Genomic DNA, 19,923 nt, shown 5'->3' with positions numbered 1-19,923 from the left:
TCCCCAGCTGAGTTGTAGGAGACACGCACACACACACACATCTCAAAGGGACAGAGGAAGAATTCAGGATTGCAAGCCCTTCTTAGTGCTCTGGGAAAGGGTGGTCAGGGGCTTATCCTCAAGTATTGGCTGGAACAAATCATATATTCTCTTGACAGCGCTGAGCTTTCTCAAGCAGGCCCTTTAACGGGGGTAGGGTCTTCCTAGCAGTGTGACCTTGTTAGAAACTACATTAGTGTTTGTTGAAGTCTTTTAGTTTGGGTAAGTAGGGATAAGAGGGTGAAGTCATGTATGCCAGGAGTCTGTGTTTTTTTATTGGCCAAGGTCAAGGTGTAGTCAGGAAAAAGGTTCAGAGGAGCCTGGCTAGAGTCCACTGGAGGAGAAAATCCTTGTCAGAACGCAGGGAGTCCAGTGGGGTGGGGGGGGGGGCAAGGCCCAGTGGGGGGCTTCCAGGCCCGAAGGAGTCTACGAGTCTCGCAGGCACTGGCGCTGTGTGAGGAGTGTCAGGGAGCACCCTTAGTGTCGCAAGAGATCTTCCAGGAGTGAATGGGGGAAATGGCACACCCAGATTGGCACCTTTAAAAACTCTGGCTTCAAGAGAAAATTGAAGGGAGGGGATGTAACGGAGGAGATCCAGCAAGGGGGCCGTTGCGGTCCAGGTGAGAGAGACGCCGGTTCCTCGCACGCTGAGGAGGGAGAATGCAATAGGATTCGAGAGTCCTCAGGAGGCAAAGTCAGCAGAAGTGGACTGAGGATTAGATGGGGGTAGAGTGGTCACATGGTGAAGAAGAGGCTGAGATATATTAATGGTTCTTTTTTTCCTTTTTTTGAGAGGGAGTGAGCAGGAGGGGCAAAGGGAAAGGGGGGGAGAGAATCTCAAGCAGACGCCACTCCCAGAGCTTGACACGGGACTCGATCCCATGACCCTGAGGTCACAAGCTGAGCCAAAACCAAGCGTCGGGACACCCAACCAACTGGACCATCCAGGTGCCCCTAATGGTTCATTTCTTAAAACACTTAATTTCCCTCTTGCTTTCTCTCCACAGCTGCTTCACTGATGCATTTGACACTTTCACAAAGGATAAGTGATGAAGCTACCATATTAGTCCACTTACTTCACTCAAAGCTCTGTTAAATATAATGGAGAATATATTGATTCGATTGACTAACAGGAGTTTTGCATATGTTTATTACAATTTAGAAGTTATTTTTTCTCCATTATTACAGAGAATGAAGACTTTATTGTATCCTTGGATTTGACAGTTACTATTTTAAAAATATGATTACTAATGAAGGGAACAATAAATTATTCTTGAGGGGCTTACTTACTGAACTTCTACATTCCTCAGTTTCCAGAACTCTAAAATGGGGATAACAGTGGTACCTGCTATTTGGAGATTCTAGGAATTTTAAATTCGGTCACACAGATGAAAGGCTTAGAGTAATATTCAGCTAATAAATATTATTTATTAAATGATAATAAACATTATTTATGAATATTTATACATAAACACAATTTGATGGATTAATTTTTGCTTTCAAAATCATTTTGCAGTGAGTGCAGAATTTTAGTTTCCAAAGCAGCCTTTCCAGTTGTGATGAACATAGATTGGCCCCATGTAAGGAGAGCCCGGCTTTTGTCCCTGGCATCTCAGTTTTCTTGCAACAAAAGCTGCAGGGATTCTATATCTGAATCTAAGAGGCATGGTGGTTAAAATCCCATTTGCCGGTTGGAAAAAAGCTGATGAGATTTTATGTCTTAGGAGCAAAGGGTCTGAGCTGACTTTCATCATCATGGCATCTCCTTAAATACTTCCCCGGGCAGATGAGTCATGCTTCCTGCGACTGTCTGTCCTAGGAAGTTTGCTTCTAGACTGCTTGGCATTTTGCTTAGAATTCAGAGATAAGCTATTTTAATTCTGAGGACAACTGCTATCCAAAAACACTCATAAAAAGTGACAACAATACACCAAACAATTCAGTTTATGTCTCTATGCCAGAAATGAGCCTAGCATTGTACTTCATCGTGACCTGGATTCAAAAGTTTAGAATGAAGTGTATCTATTGATTAATTACACTAAATACTTCATATTGGCATTAAAAGTAACAAGAAGCACTTTATAAGAAATTTAATACTGCAGGGTTGCCCAAGTCAAGTGTGGGTTTTTTTTTATCATAAAAAATTAAAAGGAGAGATACTGATCTCCATGTAATCAAATCCCTTTCCTTAAAAGGAAATGCTGATCTTTCCTGACCGTCCCCCACAATGAAGAATTTCATGTGATCGCATTAATTTGCTGCAGTTAATGAGGCAGACACAGCAGCCTTCAAAAGATAGCCTTTGCTCTTGGATTCAAAAGAAATTCTTGTGTGTTTCCCCTCTCGATAGTCTCAAACATGAAGGACAGAATCAGGATGAATGATAATCAGACCTACAGATAGCTTCCGCTCTACCCGGAAGAGAGTAGAAATCACATCCGAGGCTCAAACCTTGAAATTGCTCTCCACCCACACTTCCTTTGCTGGGGCTCCTCACCTCGTGCTCTCTCCTCAGACCACAGGCAGCGAGTACCTGGAGGGTCCCTTCCAGCATCTAACAGGCATGTGGCTGGAACAAGAACACAGGACTCAGAATGCCAAGTTTTAAAATTAGGAATCGTGGATTTGGGTTAATTATCTTGATTGTCTCCTTTTTAAAATAGGAAAGATTTCCAACTGCAACATTTCAGAATTTTCTTTGAAAAAATGCTGTGTTGACCCTTCAGTGCTTACATTTACTATGTGTTTAATGGGCTTTCCCCCACTTCTTCCCTCAACTGGGAAAGAGCGCATTGCAGTACCCTAGGTCTTTCCAGTTCCGCGTTCTGTGATTTCCTCTGGTTCTGTGAAGCAGGTCTGTCCCTGTGTCTGAGCCCACCTTTAGCAGATGCTGAGGCTTTCAGGAGGCAGAATAATTTTTTAAAGATGTTTAGTCCTTTGCTGCAGTGGTATAATTGGCCGAGGGAACGCTGCGGTTCTTGGAATTAAATGTTCACGTTCCCATGGGAGAGTAGGCTTGGCTCTTAATGCATCTCACTTACCACTAGGGAGGGAATTAGGCGGGTAGGGCTCCATCAACAACTCTCAGAACTTATGTTTGTGAGAAGTCTTTAGTCCCCGAGCATCTGAAGGAATTCTTTTTAAATAAAGAATTAGTCTGGGAGGGTATGTGCTATGGCGAGGGCCGTCAAGTGTATAAACCTGGCGATTCACAGACCTATATGGCGATTCACAGACCTATACCTCTGGGGCTAATAATACATTATATGTTAATAAAAATAAATAAAGAAATAATTAGTTTAATTAATAATGAAAACCTACTTCTGATAAAAAAACAAGTAAGCCTTAGGGACAAAATATGGTTTTAAATTAATGCAGAAGGAGATTACCTTATATAATAACATTTTTTTAAAGATTTTATTTATTTATTTGACACAGAGATCACAAGGAGGCAGAGAGGCAGGCAGAGAGAGAGAGAGGAGGAAGCAGGCTCCCTGCTGAGCAGAGAGCCTGATGTTGGACTTGATCCTAGGACCCTGGGATCATGACCTGAGCCGAAGGCAGAGGCTTTAACCCACTGAGCCACCCAGGCGCCCCTATAATAACATTTTAATGGACCAATTTTCATGTCTCATCTTGAGATATGTCTAAAAGACTATGGAGATAGACAGTATCGTATTTTTAGTAGACCAGGTGGATAGCTGAGAACCCAGAAGGGTATGGAGTTCTGGAATGGAAAGACATTACCAATGCATATCTACACTGCTATATAAATAGGTTCCCAAAGATAATGCTTTCTTGAAAAAATAAACTTACATGATTACACGGGGATATATAGTGTAAAATATACTATTTGGAAAATACAGAAAAACCTAGATAAAAATAAAAACAAAATAAAACAAACAAATTACATTTCTACTAATAATTTTTGGTGGTATTTATTTCCTGTAGTTGCTCTTTATATATTTTGTTTTAATATTCAAAGGGGATCATTCTGTACATATTATCCTATAATGACTTTTTTTCCAGGTAACAATAGTTTGTGAGTATCTTTCTGTGTTATTTATAATACTGCGTCATTTACAACATGATGCATTCCATCATCCCAGTTCGGCTATTTCTTCCTGTGGAATATTTAGAATCTTTGTCAGATTTCCACTATTATAAACAATGCTGAGATAAACATTCTTGTAGTTAAATCTTTGCACACATCTGTGATTAGACAATGGTTTAAAAAGTGAAAAAAAAAATCAGCTTTTGTGGCTTCTAATATGAGTAATATACAGAAAGCAGAAACAAAAATGTCAATGTGCTATTAAGAGGGACCAGCAGTGAGCGGCCACGTGCTAAGGCCACCCTCTCCTCTCTGTGTGAGACAGACATCTAATTCAGAGTGACACAGAAAAGCTCAGAATGTGGTCTTCGATGGGTTTCTTGCTGTCATGCAAGGCCCAGCATTATGAGTAATTGTTTAATTTTAGATGGTTATTTCATATTTCCTGCCCCACCCTGTCAGCACATGGCAGCCGTGTGGAGGATGTGTGCCTTTGTATCAGGGAGCACTGTGCAGGGCCACGTGTCTGATGGAGGACCCTGCCTCCTAGGGCCATCACAGAGCCAACCAGAGCCTACCACGCTCTGTTAGCTTTCATCTTTATCATCTGCCTAATTTACTCTCCCCAATTCGATTAAGTTTTTACCTCCGTAGGCTTTTCTCATCCACAATGGGAGCCTTTTACCCTACTCTGTGAATCTTGTTTGGCAATTTCTACTGTTGTTACAGGAACATTTCAAAGACTTTCAAATTTAAAATAAATGCTGAAGTCTCCAGGTTTATTCAGATTTTTGCGTAAACTTTGGCAACAACATTTCTAATAACTACTCTCATGAGGCAGTTCTCATAGGTCCCGTTACAGTTGTTTTTTTGGGAGGTGGGGGAAAATCTGAAGAAATGCCCCAAGAATTCACCAGTTCCCACCCCTTTGGAGGGCCAGTGGCAATGCTGTTAGGGCTGCAGGCTGGCTGGACAGCCAGGGGAGAGGAGGCAGCAGCAAAGAAAAAAAAATGCGTGCAGATCCACTTTCCCTATCACTTATCCCTCCCTTCTCCATCTCCCCAGGGCAGCCTTGACTGATTTCTTAATGCTCTCTCTGCCATCATCCCGTTATGATCCACCATCTTCCTCCACCCCAACACGCACATCATACTTACACTCTCCCCCACAGTATGGTTTGCTCTGGGCTATGCGCCCCACGCATGGGGAATGGCCTCACAGAACCACATTGTCATGGCAACGTGCTACAAGCCATGGCTGTCCATCTCTGTACAAGTGATTCATTGATTCAGTACTTCCCTGTCTGGTCTGCCAAGGATGATTTCTGAGAAATATTTTACGTGAGTCATCTCAAGTTCTCTATAGCCATCATATTTTTCTCTCAAAGCTGTTTCTAGAATGGTTTCTTTGGAAAAAAATGTTGGTTCCCTTTGCCTCTGACCAAGAGTTAAAATAACAATTTAAGCACATTCCATATGTGTCTCACACTCAACCTATTACGTGGTCTGTCTCATTTGCTGTTTACAACAGTACTTACAAGATAAGTACAATCATGATGCCAAATTTATGAAAAAAAATTGGCTAGGAAAAGAAAGTAATTCTCACAAGATTATATTCTAAAAAAAAGTTCAGAGCTGGACTGGACTGTGTACCTACAACCTGATCAAAATTAATATACTCTAGTATGCTCTTATAGGGAGATCACTTTCCTGCTTGCAGTTGAATATAATCTGCTAGTGACACTGTCTTTGCAAAGCTAATCTGTAAACTTACCGAGTATAGTTCCCAGAAATTTTAACTATGTTCTTACACTGACTAGAATTTTAGTTCTCTATAAATATTAGGAAATTCTCTGCTACACCTAGAATTCTCCTTCATAGCAGGCAAATTATTTCAATACATGTTAAACTCTAAAGGATAACCTTTTTTTAAGTTTTTAAAGATGTGTAATAGAAGATGGACCAAACATTTTTCCCAGAGTTTCTCCATATTTTAATAATATCATCCCAAACAGACTCTTGATTTTGTTTCTCTATTTGGACTATGTTTAATTCTTAAAATTAGTTATCTACTATAAAAAAGTTTTATTGCAGAAAAACTTCAAGGAAATAAGAAAAAGTATGAATTAGAAAAAGTATGAATTAGATGCCCATCTAAAATAGAAAGGGCTGGGGCGCCTGGGTGGCTCAGTGGGTTAAGCCGCTGCCTTCGGCTCAGGTCATGATCTCGGGGTCCTGGGATCGAGTCCTGCATCGGGCTCTCTGCTCAGCAGGGAGCCTGCTTCCTCCTCTCTCTCTCTCTCTCTCTCTGCCTCTCTGCCTACTTGTGATCTCTCTCTGTCAAATAAATAAAATAAAATCTTTAAAATAGAAAGGGCTGAGTTTTAGTTGTTACTCACTGTAGTTTAAAAGGGGTGTAGAAGCCATTTAGACATCCCATGCTCATATATATGAAAGAATTAATTATAACTTCATTCACTAAAGTCATAAATTTTCAAAATCGTAAAACTATTTAGCAGCAAAGAAGCACTTGAAAAGCACATTTCTGTTCTGAGAGTTCTCGAAGTTCGTAAAGTTGATTCCCATAGAGGGAACAAGTTGAAGTACACATTAGCTGACTCTGGGTTCCTCCAGGCTTGCGTTTCAGTGATCCCTAAAAGTACCTATAGAACCCTTACTCTTGGAAAAATTCAACTCTCTCTGTCAGTGATGTATCCTCAGTTTTATATCTTCTGCCTTGTAAGTATGGTTCTTAATAGCTGGAAGGGGTCCGCGGATCCTTTCATGTTGCAGCTGGAGTCCGAAGTCAGTATGGCCTTGTATACTGTATGTGTGCCAAATTATCAAACCCATGCAAAGGAAGTAGATAGAAATTGGTAAATGTGGCTTTAGGCAAGAGATTTCCTTCCTCTTTGGGTGTCCTAAGAGTGGTTGAGCTATTTCAGGGTAGAGTGGGGGGTAGGGAGACCTAAACCTCATCAATCCTGAATGAATAGTCTCCTTCAGAGAATAACTGAAAAGATTCTACAGAGGAGGTTGTACGTATACAACATATTTACCTTCAAAGGTACATTTAAAGGCCAGCCAGAAAGTGGATGCAGCATTTCAGATACTTTAAAAGATAGAACAGGGTGCCTGGGTGGCTCAGTGGGTGAAAGCCTCTGTCTTCAGCTCAGGTCATGATCCCAGGGTCCTGGGATCAAGCCCCACATCGGGCTCTCTGCTCAGCGGAGAGCCTTCTTCCCCTGTCCTCTCTGCCTGCCTCTCCACCTGCTTGCGATCTCTGTCTGTCAAATAAATAAATAAATAAATAACCTTTATTAAAAAACAAACAAACAAACATAGAACAACCTTTCAATACAGTTACACAAATTGGACCCGCAAATTTAAAGTGACTCCATCTTTCTTTTCTTAAGTTCTGCTAGTTTCCTTTTGTGGACTGTTTTCCAAGCTTGAGTATTGTTCACACCGAGTGGATCTGTAGGCTTTCTAAAAGCAGTGCAAATCATATCCTTCCTTAGCAGGACCAAGCCAGCATGCTCGCCAGTAGTTGCAGTGAGTCACAGCTGGAACGTCCTGTGGTTAGCATTCTGCTCTGAAAACAGAATCAGGAGCAGCAGGCACCTCCTGGTTTCCATGGCAACCAGTATTTGTGTACTTTGAAAAATGACTGTTCCTTTTTGTGTGGTAAATTTACGCGGGAACGAATGATAGAGGTGACGTTAGCCATCTGTGAATATAAACAACAACAAAAAAACCCTGATTTAATTAAGTGTAAACTTTAGAAGGACATAAAATTGGGGGTTGGGGTGTTTTTGTGTAGAGGTTTTGTTCTACACTAATTAATTCATTCGTTTATTTGACGTATTCAAGCATTTTCATCAATGTCTATTTGATGTTTATTTCAATGCATCACTCTCTCCCCTCCAAAGGCAAAAAGAAACTAATTGTCATTCATCATTGTTCCCCCCAATCCCCACTCTCTTTGCCCCTGCCCTACCCCCCATCCCAGGCACAATGTGTTATTTAAGATCAACTGGGATTCAGGGGCGCTCCTTCAATGAAGTAATCCTCTCCAGAAGGAAGAAAAAAAAATACCCTCCAAGTCATGTGAAAATGTCAGGTTTCTTAAACTTGCTGAGCTGGGGAGGCAAAAATACTGTGCTGCTTATGACCTTGTATAGAGTCTAGAAGTCAGTTCCTCAAAATGTCACTACAACCATTTCAGAAGACCCATCAGGCTTAAAGGGATTATGGTTATAGAGAAATCTTACCTTGTGTTTTGTTTCATAAAGTTGAAATGATTAAAGTTTTGGTCACTGAACCACAACCCAAAGTTAAGAATGAGCCTTTTAGAGTGGAAAATAGTAGAGTGTTTCTTACTTATTATACCTCTTCTTGGGAACAGTATGTTTACTTTTGTATTAATTAGTTTTGAATTGGAGTTGGTAGACTGGATTTAATGAAAAAACAAAACAAAACAAAAAAACTCTGAAGCTGGAATAAATACCTTACAGTGAAGCAGTAATTTAAGAGTAAACAGAGCGCAGCCCGGCCCTCCTCCTCACCTCCTCCCCTGCCTGAGAGGAGGACCGACCTGCCATCAGAAGCCAAGGATCGTTTTGTTGTCCCATTTTCTTTTTGTGTTACTTTATTCTTTCCCTCATTTTTGTTCCGTCATCATGGCTTCTGTCAACTATCTAGACCCACACATGCTAATAAATATACCACGGGTAACTAGAACAAAATAGACAGCAATGTAGACGTTAGTGGAGTCAAAGAAAATACAATGGCTTGAGTCACGAAAAGCCAATCTTTTTAGATTATCATTATCTTTTTTTGATTGAGGAGAAATGGCAGAGAAGCTTAATTTTTTTTTTTTTTTTTTTTTTTTTTTTTTAAAGGTATGTATCTGATGAAATTAATGAAGCAGATAAAGGGTGCATGACAGGATGTACAAAATAGCTTAGTGGGCAAGTGGGCAAAGACCTCAGCAGAAAAGCTCCAGGGGAAGAAATATAAATGCCTAATAAAGATGAAAAACCTTTAACCTCAAAGTAACCTAAGTTAAGACAATTATAAACCCCCCAAATTTTCCCTATTAGCACCAGCTATAAAAATAATAGCAGTCATAATTGCCAAGGTCCCCTCTAAGAACCATTTCAGTAAAGCGTTAGTGGGGATATGCTGATAGAAATTTCTGATAAGAGATTTAATGATATATATCAAGAGCCATAAAAGGTGATACTCTCTGATTCATTCCCCTTACAGGAATCTTGCCTGAGGGACATTTAAAATATCAAATACTCACATTGGCAAAAAAATATTGGAAATGTCTTCAATAAACTACAAGAGAGTATTAATAACATTTTATGTCACCATCAAAAATGTTTACCTAGACTGTTGAGTGACATGCTTAGAGAAAAACTGGGAACACAATTAAATGTATAGCCTGAATTTATACACACACATATACACCTGGACATGTGTGTATATGTACATATGTAAGTCAACAACAAGAGAGCATTGGCAAGAGAAACTTCTGGTATTAACAAAGTATTAAGAGTGGTTATCTCCAGTGGGATTAATTTTTGTATTTACCTTTCTTTCACCTAGTTTTCTAAAATGTCTCAATTTTTATAGTTAGTCTTTATTTAAAAATATTTCTTACAATTACAAGACTAGTCATTGAGCGTCTCTTGTGTGTCATTAATCTGTGAACACATCTCATCCAGGCCACCATTTCCTTATTCTGTGCCTGGATTTACACTTTCAAGGGACTTGCGAGGCTGACCTAAAATCTAACATTAGTATTTGGATTTCCGGCTTTATTGGGCTTAGGAATCATCCATAAAACTCTCTCTATATAATCGTCTGTTTTTAACGCTTATGTGAAGCCTCCCGTGCTCAAACCATCTCAGCAGATTTACCCTTAACCTTTCAGCCAAGGAGCAGCTTTGGCCACGTAAGCAGACGTTTATTTTTTTCCGTCTGTCCTGCCATGTGAAGTTTCTCACATTGGGAAATGTCTCCTTGATTTCAGCTCTACGATGGCTCCGAGCGGATTGGGCGCTACTGTGGAGCGCAGACGCCGCCCTCGGGGAGCACCACAGGCTCCCAGCTTCAGGTGCTGTTCTACACCGATGGGGTCGGTCACGGTGAGAAAGGATTCCAGATGCAGTGGTTCGTTCACGGTAAGCCCTGTGCAGGTCTTCCTTGTATTTGATACCTGCTGTATGACTAAGAATTATTCCTTTCCCAATTCTCTCTTTGGAAACAATCCCACCCACGAATATTGGAACCTGGTAACCAGTAAACTGGTGCTAGGCCTTGGTCCGTTTCCTCAGATGTTGGTTGCTCTGGGAGAGTTAATCCTGGCAGGGTTAAGAGAGGACAGGGCTTGGAGACTTGCTGAAGTCTTTTCAACGATAAATTGCCAAAGAGAAAGGAGGGGAACAGAGTGAAGTGTCTAGTGGGGGGAAAACCTCGAGCTGGGTGTGGCGAGCAAAGGCGAGGTGGCATTAGAGTCTCGCAGGGGGCGTGGAATGGAATGAGATTCAAGGCTTACTCTGACCTAGCTGTGAAGGAATGGTGGGGGTGGGGATTAAAGGGCAAGGATGAGAGCCACTCAGAGAAAGAAGGGGAGGCACTGGGCTGAGAGGGGAGTGGGAGTAGAGACCTCACTCCGCCAGCACGTGTGTTGTACCTGCCAGAGTCGGGGCATGGCAGCACCCACCTAGGAACGCGTGGTTCAGAAAGCACGTAGGGGTGATCATTCCTCCAAGGATGGACATTCCCATTTAATGAGCGTTCCGAACCGTGTAGATTGACCTCACGTGGCCTGGTCTAATGAGAGTAGGCCCCAGAGCAGGGATTCCCAAAATAGGGTCCCCAAAGAACAACATCAACACCATCGGACTCTGGTTAGAAGTGCAAATTCCGGAGCCCCCTCCCAGACCTATGGAAGCCTGATAATCCGTGTCTTCACTGGTCTCCCTGGTGATCCAGGTTTGAGAACCGCTCTCCTAGAGGAATCCACACCTAACAAATACAGTCCTTGTGACTATTTTAGTAGCAGTCCTCAACCAAGGTCTTAGGGCTGGCTGGTCCGTTTCAGTCAATTTGAAAGAAAGGTGGAATCGGAATGTTATCCTGGGAACCACACACAGACACCGATATGGTGGCCCTACTGTCAGAATCAGGGGTGAGCCCAAGGCGGGGACACATGCATGTGGATTGTGGGACTCTCGAGGGTTGTTAAAATCATAGTCTGTTTACTGTATGAATCTTAGCACTCCACAGAAATGAATACCCTTGTTATACACGTAAGAGTGTCAGATGGTCTGTTAATATGAACTGGAGACTGGGTGTATTTCTGTTAAAATACAAGTATGGGGCTTTCAGTATTTAAAAATATTTGGTGGTAATCCACAGAGCTACTTATAGCTTGGAATACAGATTAGGAATTCCTAAAGTAAATGAGCTATGATAATTAAGCCTGTGGGAGTTCTGGCCTGTTCTCTTCACCGAAGGGGTAGATTTAACCTTGAAATGTAAATTGATTCACTTGTTAAGTGAAGGGACTGGATTGATTTATCTGTGTAATACAGTTCATCTCTAGTACTCTGTGATTCAGAAATGGCGTGATTCTAAGGCAACTGGAGAAGAGTGTGAAAAAAAAACCTAGAAGACAGGGGAACATCTTGAGAAATGACCCAGATTTTCAAGAGCTCCAGACATTTCCCAGAACAGGTTTCTCAGACCTTCACATCAGGTGAATCACTGCATGTTAAAATGCAGAGTAAGGTCCATGAATCCTAAATGAGCTTCTAAAATGCTCCCAGGGAATGCTGATGGCGCTACTCTGTAGACCACTCTTTGAGGAGCAAGGCGAGAGCAGATGTTAAGGCTGGAGATATAAAATGGTAGAAAGACAGCATCTCTAGAGACTAGAGAAAGCTTCTAAGGTTCTCCAATGGCTCATTTTACCAACAGCAAAATAATATCCTCAACCTTTTGAGGTCAGGAGGATATGAGCTGGGGCTTCTATAGGAAAGAACTTTATTGCTTCAGAGATCCAAGGGGAGGAAAGCTTTCCCACAAGACAGAAGAGTAGAAAGGAAGAAACACTAACCAGGTGGAGATTCAGGGCCTAGGGAAGAGGTCCCCACCCCAGATACCCGCTGGAATTGTGTGGGAGCTGTAAAGAGAACCAGTGTCCTGGGTTCAACCTTCAGATAGGATTCAGTTCATCCTCAGTGGGACCTTAACAATGGCTAATTTAAAAAATCTCCCTAAGTAATTCTGCCATGCACTTAGGATGGAGGGTTTTAGGAGCAGTGGTTTTGCTGTTGTTGGTTATAGCTTTCCTCTTGGTGGGTTGCTTCCTGTCCCTTCTGGGCTGTTCTAGCTATCCTACCTCCTGGGCCACACTAAGGAGTACGATTTAATGGTCCTTACTGACTACACTGGATTACTATATCACTAGATTCTCCCAGCCAACATGCTGGACATGGTTGAATCCTCTGCTGAAAGCTCTGAGTTTTGGGGGGGAAATTTTTTTTCTACTAGTTCTGTTTGAAATCTTTCTTTGGGAGGGTCAAAGACACTCTCTGTCTATTCTCTTTTCCTATTTACTATGTCACAACTTTCTCTCAATTGTTGAAAACTTGCTAAGCTTAGAATCAGAGTTGCACAACAAAATTTTGCCAAATGGGACCAGAACTGAACCTTTTTTTCCTTAACTCTGTGCTGTCCACTATATATAAATTATACCTTTTTTTCCTTAACTCTGTGCTGTCCACTATATATAAATTATACTTGGGAAGAATCTCTCAGAAGAGGATTATTGGTCATCTAGATTGGTGCAAAATTAACTATCATGTACTATAGGCAATGCTTCATGTACACAGAGTTTCTACTGTATATTTTGACTTGGTCTTTAACTTGAGGTAGCCTGGGAGTGGGGCTAACAGAAAAAACTAGGGTCAGGGAAGAGGTCTTTGTAGGAGAGGTTCTCCCACTTCTTACCCAGCAGACATGGACTGAAGGCATACATCTTTTTTCACATTTACCCTTGTGTTCATTCCACAGACACCGAAGAGCTGTTTTGGGCCAGGTACTGTGCTAGGGCTGGGGCCAGGGTGTGACCCCAACCACAGGCCTGGTTCTTGGTTTTACAGAGCTACGCCGGGTGTCTGTGAGAAGTAGCCACCAAGCAATATGTTCACAAGTCGACATAAAGTCAAAAGTGTGAGAAGGGCCATAAGGGGGGATTTGATCTAGACAGGAGGTGGAGAAGTCCTGCATGAGAACAGGACCTTTAAACTAAAATCTAGGAATAAGGGCACCTGGGTGGCTCAGTGGGTTAAAGCCTCTGCTTTCGGCTCAGGTCATGATCCCAGGGTCCTGGGATCGAGCCCCGTATTAGGCTCTCTGCTTTGTCAGGAGCCTGCTTCCTCCTCTCTCTCTGCCTGCCTCTCTGCCTACTTGTGATCTCTGTCTGTCAAATAAATAAATAAAATCTTAAAATAAATAAATTAATTAAATTAAATTAAATGTAGGAGTAAGTGGGAATGACATAGGCAAATAGGAGAAGGACTCCCAGTAGAAGAAGGTCCCTGTGGTGGGAGGCAGCAGGGTCAGTATGAGGCAGAGGGGCTGTGGAGCTGAGCTGCAGCCAGAGTGTTCTGGTCACCCAAGTCACTTCCAGTTAGTGGCTAAGGGAGGGCTAGGCTCTGCACTCCCTCTTTCACATAAATCCTTGGGATTTCAGACAGCGCAGTTCTAGTAGGACCTTGAAGCACTGAAGGCACATGCCATGTGGCAGGATTTGAAATACAAACTAAAGCACAAAATACAAATAAATACAAAACAAGCAAAGACGAAATCCAAAACACGTTAAAAAACTGGTCTCCATGTGACAGTATAATAGGCATGTTGAGTAGGCGTGGTCGTAGGTGAAGGTATTTCTGGAAGCTCATCTCTGCACAGACCCTCCAAACCTCCGTCTCAGAGTGGGGATGGCAGGCCAGGGCCCGGCACACCCCGCCCGACTCTAGCACACATGCTGCTTTGCTTTCCCTGCCGGAAGGAAGCTCCTTCAAACCTGTAGCCTCTTTTCATTGGAGATATCTCATTTCAGGCTCTCATCCCCCCCACCCCTTAGCTCTTCTCCAAACTGTGCAGTAAGAACTCCAAAAAGCTCTTCCCTGAGAATTCAGAATCTACACTGGCATCATTTCCTGAGTATTGCTACTGAGAGAGAATCCACACCAACCCCCCTCCCTGCCCCACACTTCATCTATTTTGCCCATTAATAAATAAGCCTGTTTTCAAAATGTGCTTCTTTGTCAACTGCACAGATCTTCTATTTGCTTTGAGAACATGGATGCACAATCAGGCTTTATTTGTGGGCCCCTTTTTAAAGAGGCTCTGTAGATGTGAGATTAAACCGCGCTGCCTGGCCTTTATGCAGACCATCAAAGAGAATCCCACTCTGGAAAGAAAGAAATGGCCACAGTTGCCCTGCCTGGCTCAAAGGTTCACAGTATTCAGTGTTGACAGCATTGTCCAGGGGCTGCATTCGGCCTCGGGGGCCTCCATCGGGGCTGCTGAAGGGAATATAGAACTCTCTGCAAGCTGTGTGAATAGCCGCCTCCCTCCCGGTCGGCTGTGCACACCCCTCGCCTCTCCTGGCCCTACCCCCCAGAGGCCCTCTTTCACAGGCAGTGGGATCCAGCATACAAACAAGGTCAAGGAGCTTTGTGAGTGGAAGAGTGACATTTGCAAAGGGAGAGCACCCCTCAGCTGGGAATAGCGGGGGAAAAGGGCTAAGTGGCATGTGATCGGGAGGTGATGTCACCCTGGGTTTTCACAAAGAAAAGTGTGGCCTTTTCCTTAGGGAGATAGATGACATCAGCCTCTTGAATGGGGGCTGGTTCCACTTTGCCTTCTTTTTAGCTGTTAATGAGATTTCTCAAGCCTTGAGGGGAGTGGGCTGGGAAGAACATGGCTTCCCTCCTCCATGGCTGGCTTGCTTAGAACACGAGCCAGTCCCTTTTTTTTTTTTTTTTTAATATTTTATTTATTTATTTGACAGACAGAGATCATAGATAGGCAGAGAGACAGGCATAGAGAGAAGGGAGAAGCAGGCTCCCTGCTGAGCAGAGAGCCTGATGTGGGGCTTGATCCCAGGACCCTGAGATCATGACCTGAGTGAAGGCAGAGGCTTAACCCACTGAGCCACCCACGGACCCCGAGCCAGTCCCTTCTTGAGTTCTTATGGACATGTAGGACCATATGAAAGGGCTTTTAAAAAATTTAATTTTAGAGGCTTGGCAAAGAACCTCCATGAGGTCAGCAGTGTTTCTCTTAGACCTTCCCTCTGCTTTTCTTTCCCTCACACGGCCTTCTCAATAGTCTGTTGACTTCTGGTCTTTCAGGGGAACTCCTTCTCATTGGTAATTTTTATTTTTTCTGTGACTTAGAATATATGAGCTTGGGTTTCTGAGAGGTTCACCCTTTGAGGACAAAGGTCTTATCTTTTGTAATAACATTATCCATTTGCCTTATATGCAAATGCTGGCTCATCTCTCTTCGGGTGTGAGGGTGAATCAACTTGGGTCTTTGGGGCAGTCTGGGCCTGTTCTCCACAGGACAGATCATTTGCAATTGTGCATCAGCTTATAGTGACTGCCCGTAGCCTCTGGAAGCAGGAATTTATCAAGAACCTGCTTTTCCTTGGTTCAACCCACCAACCGATCAATCAACCAACCAACCAACCAGAGTCTTTATTTTTCCATTAACTGGCTCTGGGCTTGGTGTTGAGAATGTAGAGAGTGTATTAGTTTACTCAGGTAGCCATAAGAATATGCAGCAGACTGAGTGGCTTAAACAGCATAAATTTATTTCTCACTGTTCTGAAGGCCTGAAGTCCAAGATCAAGGTGTCAGCAGATTTAGTTTCTCCTGAGGCCTCTCTGATTGCTTGCAGACAGTGACCTCCCTATGTATGTCCTCACAGGACCTTTTCTCTGTGAGCACACACCCTGGTGTCCCTTCACATATCCCAGTTTCCTCTTCATAGAAGGACACCAGTCAGATTGGATTCGGGCCCACTCTAGGGGCCTCATTTTGATGTAATCACCTCTCTAATGGCCCTATGTCCAAATAGGGTCACATTCTAGGTACTGGGGCTTAGGGCATCAGTATATGAATTTTAGCAGAGAGAACTCAGCCCACAACAGAGAAGAAGGACTTTAACTCCTTGACTTTAGGGAGTTAGTCATCTACTAGGGGAGATGGACAAATAGACCAACTGTAGAAATAAGTCCAGGATAAGTCCGTGGTGCTGTGGGAGCAGAGGAGATGGAGGATGGCTTGAGGGACATTGAGAGTCTCTCCAGACAGCTCTCATGCTTGAGCTGAGTTTTTGAAGAGTGAATAAGAATTGATCAGTCGGACTAATATCCGGGAGAGGAAGGTATTTCTAAAAAGAAGCAGGGGGGCTTGGGATATAGCACCCGAATTTTGTAATGGGCAAGGATTTCAGCTGGAGCACATGTTCTCAATGCCAACCCCAAGTGTATGAAAATTGGTTCTTGGGATAATGGATAAAGCACAGATATGTATCATACGCAGCATGTGCTTTATGTGTAATGTTAGCATCCCATGGACGAGAACTTAGGAAAATATATCTAGGAAGTTTCCCTAGAAGGGCAATAATGACCAGTTGGGAAACACTGAGCTCCAGGGAATGAGGGAGCTGTGGCAGGACAGGTTGTCAGAGATCAATTGGTCAGAGCCATTGCAAGAACTTGGATTTTATTTCCTGTTGTCTGTCCTGAGCCTTGCCTCTGCATAATGCAAAAATGCACAACAATCCTGAAGGATGATGTTCACAGTGAAAGTGATTTTATGAATTGTGGTCAGCAAAGATCCAGGGCACGCTCACCAGGCCGGGATGTGAATCACACCTTCTGGTCCTCATGGCAGACAGAGGCCCTTCTCTTGCTGGTGATGAATTGCTTTCATAGTCACTTCCTGCTGGGCAGTGATAGATATAATGTCGCAGAGAGAGAATTTTTTTTTCCTAAGATTTTATTCATTTATTTGACAGAGATCACAAGTAGGCAGATAGGCAGGCAGAGAGAGAGAGGAGGAAGCAGGCTTCCGGCAGAGCAGAGAGCCTAATACGGGCTCAATCCCAGGACCCTGGGACCATGACCTGAGCCGAAGGCAGAGGCTTTAACCCACTGAGCCACCCAGGCCCCACCCCTGAGAGAGAATCTTAAAACACCTGTCACAGTCAGCCTTTGAAGTAGCCTCCTTGCCAATTGAGAAGGAGTCTTCTGTTCAGTCAGTTAGTAAGCAATCTCTTGGTAAAGACAAACGAGTAAAATCATGGACTCCTGTGACTGTTTTATTCTTTAGTGTGATATAAGGTAAAGAAATCCTGTCCCATTCGGGCAGAAATTTAAGTAAAAGAGAAGTTTTCAAGAAACTTTAGTTGTGTTTAAGTTAACAGTTATTTCCCTAAACACTGACTGGGCTTTCTCTCACATTTGCACTTGTTATATCCTATCCTCCTATCCTGGCCTCCATCTGTTTGATATTTGGAACGTTTTCTTTGCAATACAGCAAATGTTTAAGCATGGAGACTGAACACAGTCTTCATGTAGAACCAAAGCATAGATTTCTGCACTGTGATACTGTGTCTGATTTTTATTTATGGCAAATTCTCACTTGTGTCTTTTTGCCAAGAAGCTCTTAATGGGTGATGTTGTTTATAAATTAACTGACATTTATAAGATTGGGATAATAATTTACTAAGAAAATCATGCACCTCTTTTTGCTTTGGCTTCAGAACCTTTTCAGCGAGATCCTAGTAATCAGAGGCAGCATTAAACATAGGCAGACCTTTCAGAATGAGTGGGAAAGCTAAATCCTGACATTATTTGCCTCCTTGACAACAGAAAATACACATACACACAGTTGACCTTCATTTAATGTTGGCTCTAAGTCTGGCAACGAGTGAGGACCATTTAGGAGTCTTGCAACCCAATTCCCATGTCGCTACTGTTTGAAAAAGTTTGAGTTCTGTTTCCATTGCTCCTCTTTGAAACAGTTATAAAAAGAAAAAAAAAAAAAAGTAACTCCCAAACAACCATGACCTTCCCAAATCATATATTGCAGAATTTGTAATAGTTCTTAAATTAGGGCCAAATGAAGGGCTTTCTGGAATCTTCTGTTTGTGTTCTTGTTCCCTAGCAACAACATCCCTGATAGATACTGCACATACTTTCCAGGGGATTCCACACTCTTTCATTCAACACGAAAAAAAGAAACCACACTTATTTTTTTTTTTCTTCACAGTTTCAAATTTTGTGACAGCCAAAAATGACTAAACCAATGCAGAACAAACACAAAGTTCAGGTTAGAACATTAATTTTTGTCCCAGAAGTTTCACTTTTTGAACATTCACTTCTATATTGCCATATTTGTCTATGGCATTATTTATCCAAGGACTTGATTTCTTTATGTGCTCCTGTGTATTCAGAGGAACTAATACCTGCCTTCCATGACATTTTGACTCACATGACAAAGAAGGAATCTCTGAGGCAGGATAGCAACTACATTCTAGAAGATTTAATAGAATTTCATATTTTCTATATAAGTAATGACATTAATACATTTGTTCCTAATTTTTTTTAAATTTTATTTATTTATTTGACAGACAGAGATCACAAGTAGGCAGAGAGGCAGGCAGAGAGAGGGGGGAAGCAGGTTCCCTGCTGAGCAGAGAGCCCGACGTGGGACTCGATCCGAGGACCCTGAGATCATGACCTGAGCCGAAGGCAGAGGCTTAACCCACTGAGCCACCCAGGCACTCATGTCCCTGATTATTTTTTTTCTCCTAGTGATACCTACAGACTGTTTAGAAGCTACACGATAGAGATTTTAGTTCTCAAATGTTTAAGATATTAATTGTGATGAAAATAAACTGCCATATAAAGAGTGAATGAAATGAAATAAAAATGAAAATGAAAGTGAGTGAAAATACAATTTAAATGCTTGGTGCATTGTTAATTGACATCTCACTTATTATCACTGGACCAAGGAATTATTTTAAAAACATGTGATGTTATTTTGAAAATGTTGATATTATCATCTTTAAAAAGTGCTACTAACCATGTGTGGAGCCCTTTGGTTAGTGCTTTAAATATTGTCTCAAGTTTTGTCCAAAAATGTGCTGAAGTTAGCATTATCATCCCCACATTACAGATAAGAACACTGAGGAAGGAGTCCTGGAGAAGTTCAAGAACCTCCCCAAACATACAAATCCAGTGAGTGATAGAATCAGGACACAGAACCAAGGTAGTATAGAACTCCAAAGCCTTTGTCTTAAAGAGCTACATTCTGCCTAAAGGCAAGTGTGTTTTTCCCACAACTTTTCATTGCAAAAGAGCTTAAGCCATATTGCAGTGCAGAGATGGTCAGAGTTTATAGTGAGAGATTTTGTAACTAAATTCCCACTGAGGATTATGAATGTTTGAAAATGAGCATTTGCAGTCTTTCCCAAGTAAATAATATTCTGGTTCCAAGGTCTCCCCACTGAATTACACAATTCCTCCTTTCTTCGGGTTCAAGTAGCAATAATGGAGGGGAAGCCCATTACTTAGCAAACGACGAGTTCAAAATAGCTGATGTTGTTTGTCCTTCAACACAGTATGTGCTCTGTTATTCATTTATAAAGTGCTCCTCTTTGGGCATTTCTCTGTAGGGTTGACAGAATCGTAAACTTCTGAGCTGGGCTGGACCACAGAGATTA

The 19,923-nt window shown here is 42.2% G+C and overlaps 1 protein-coding gene across 1 annotated transcript in view; it reads left to right on the top strand.

Moving 5' to 3' along the window:
- CUBN (cubilin) overlaps nt 1-19,923 on the top strand; it is a 271,085-nt gene that overhangs the window by 87,588 nt on the left and 163,574 nt on the right. The window contains exon 28 of the mRNA XM_032349505.1: nt 10,136-10,286. Coding sequence (XP_032205396.1) covers nt 10,136-10,286 — 151 coding nt within the window. The remainder of the gene's footprint in view (nt 1-10,135; nt 10,287-19,923) is intronic.

Source organism: Mustela erminea, chromosome 6, assembly GCF_009829155.1.
Source record: "Mustela erminea isolate mMusErm1 chromosome 6, mMusErm1.Pri, whole genome shotgun sequence".
Lineage (NCBI taxonomy): Eukaryota > Metazoa > Chordata > Mammalia > Carnivora > Mustelidae > Mustela > Mustela erminea.
This window is presented reverse-complemented; position numbering and strand designations above follow the sequence as displayed.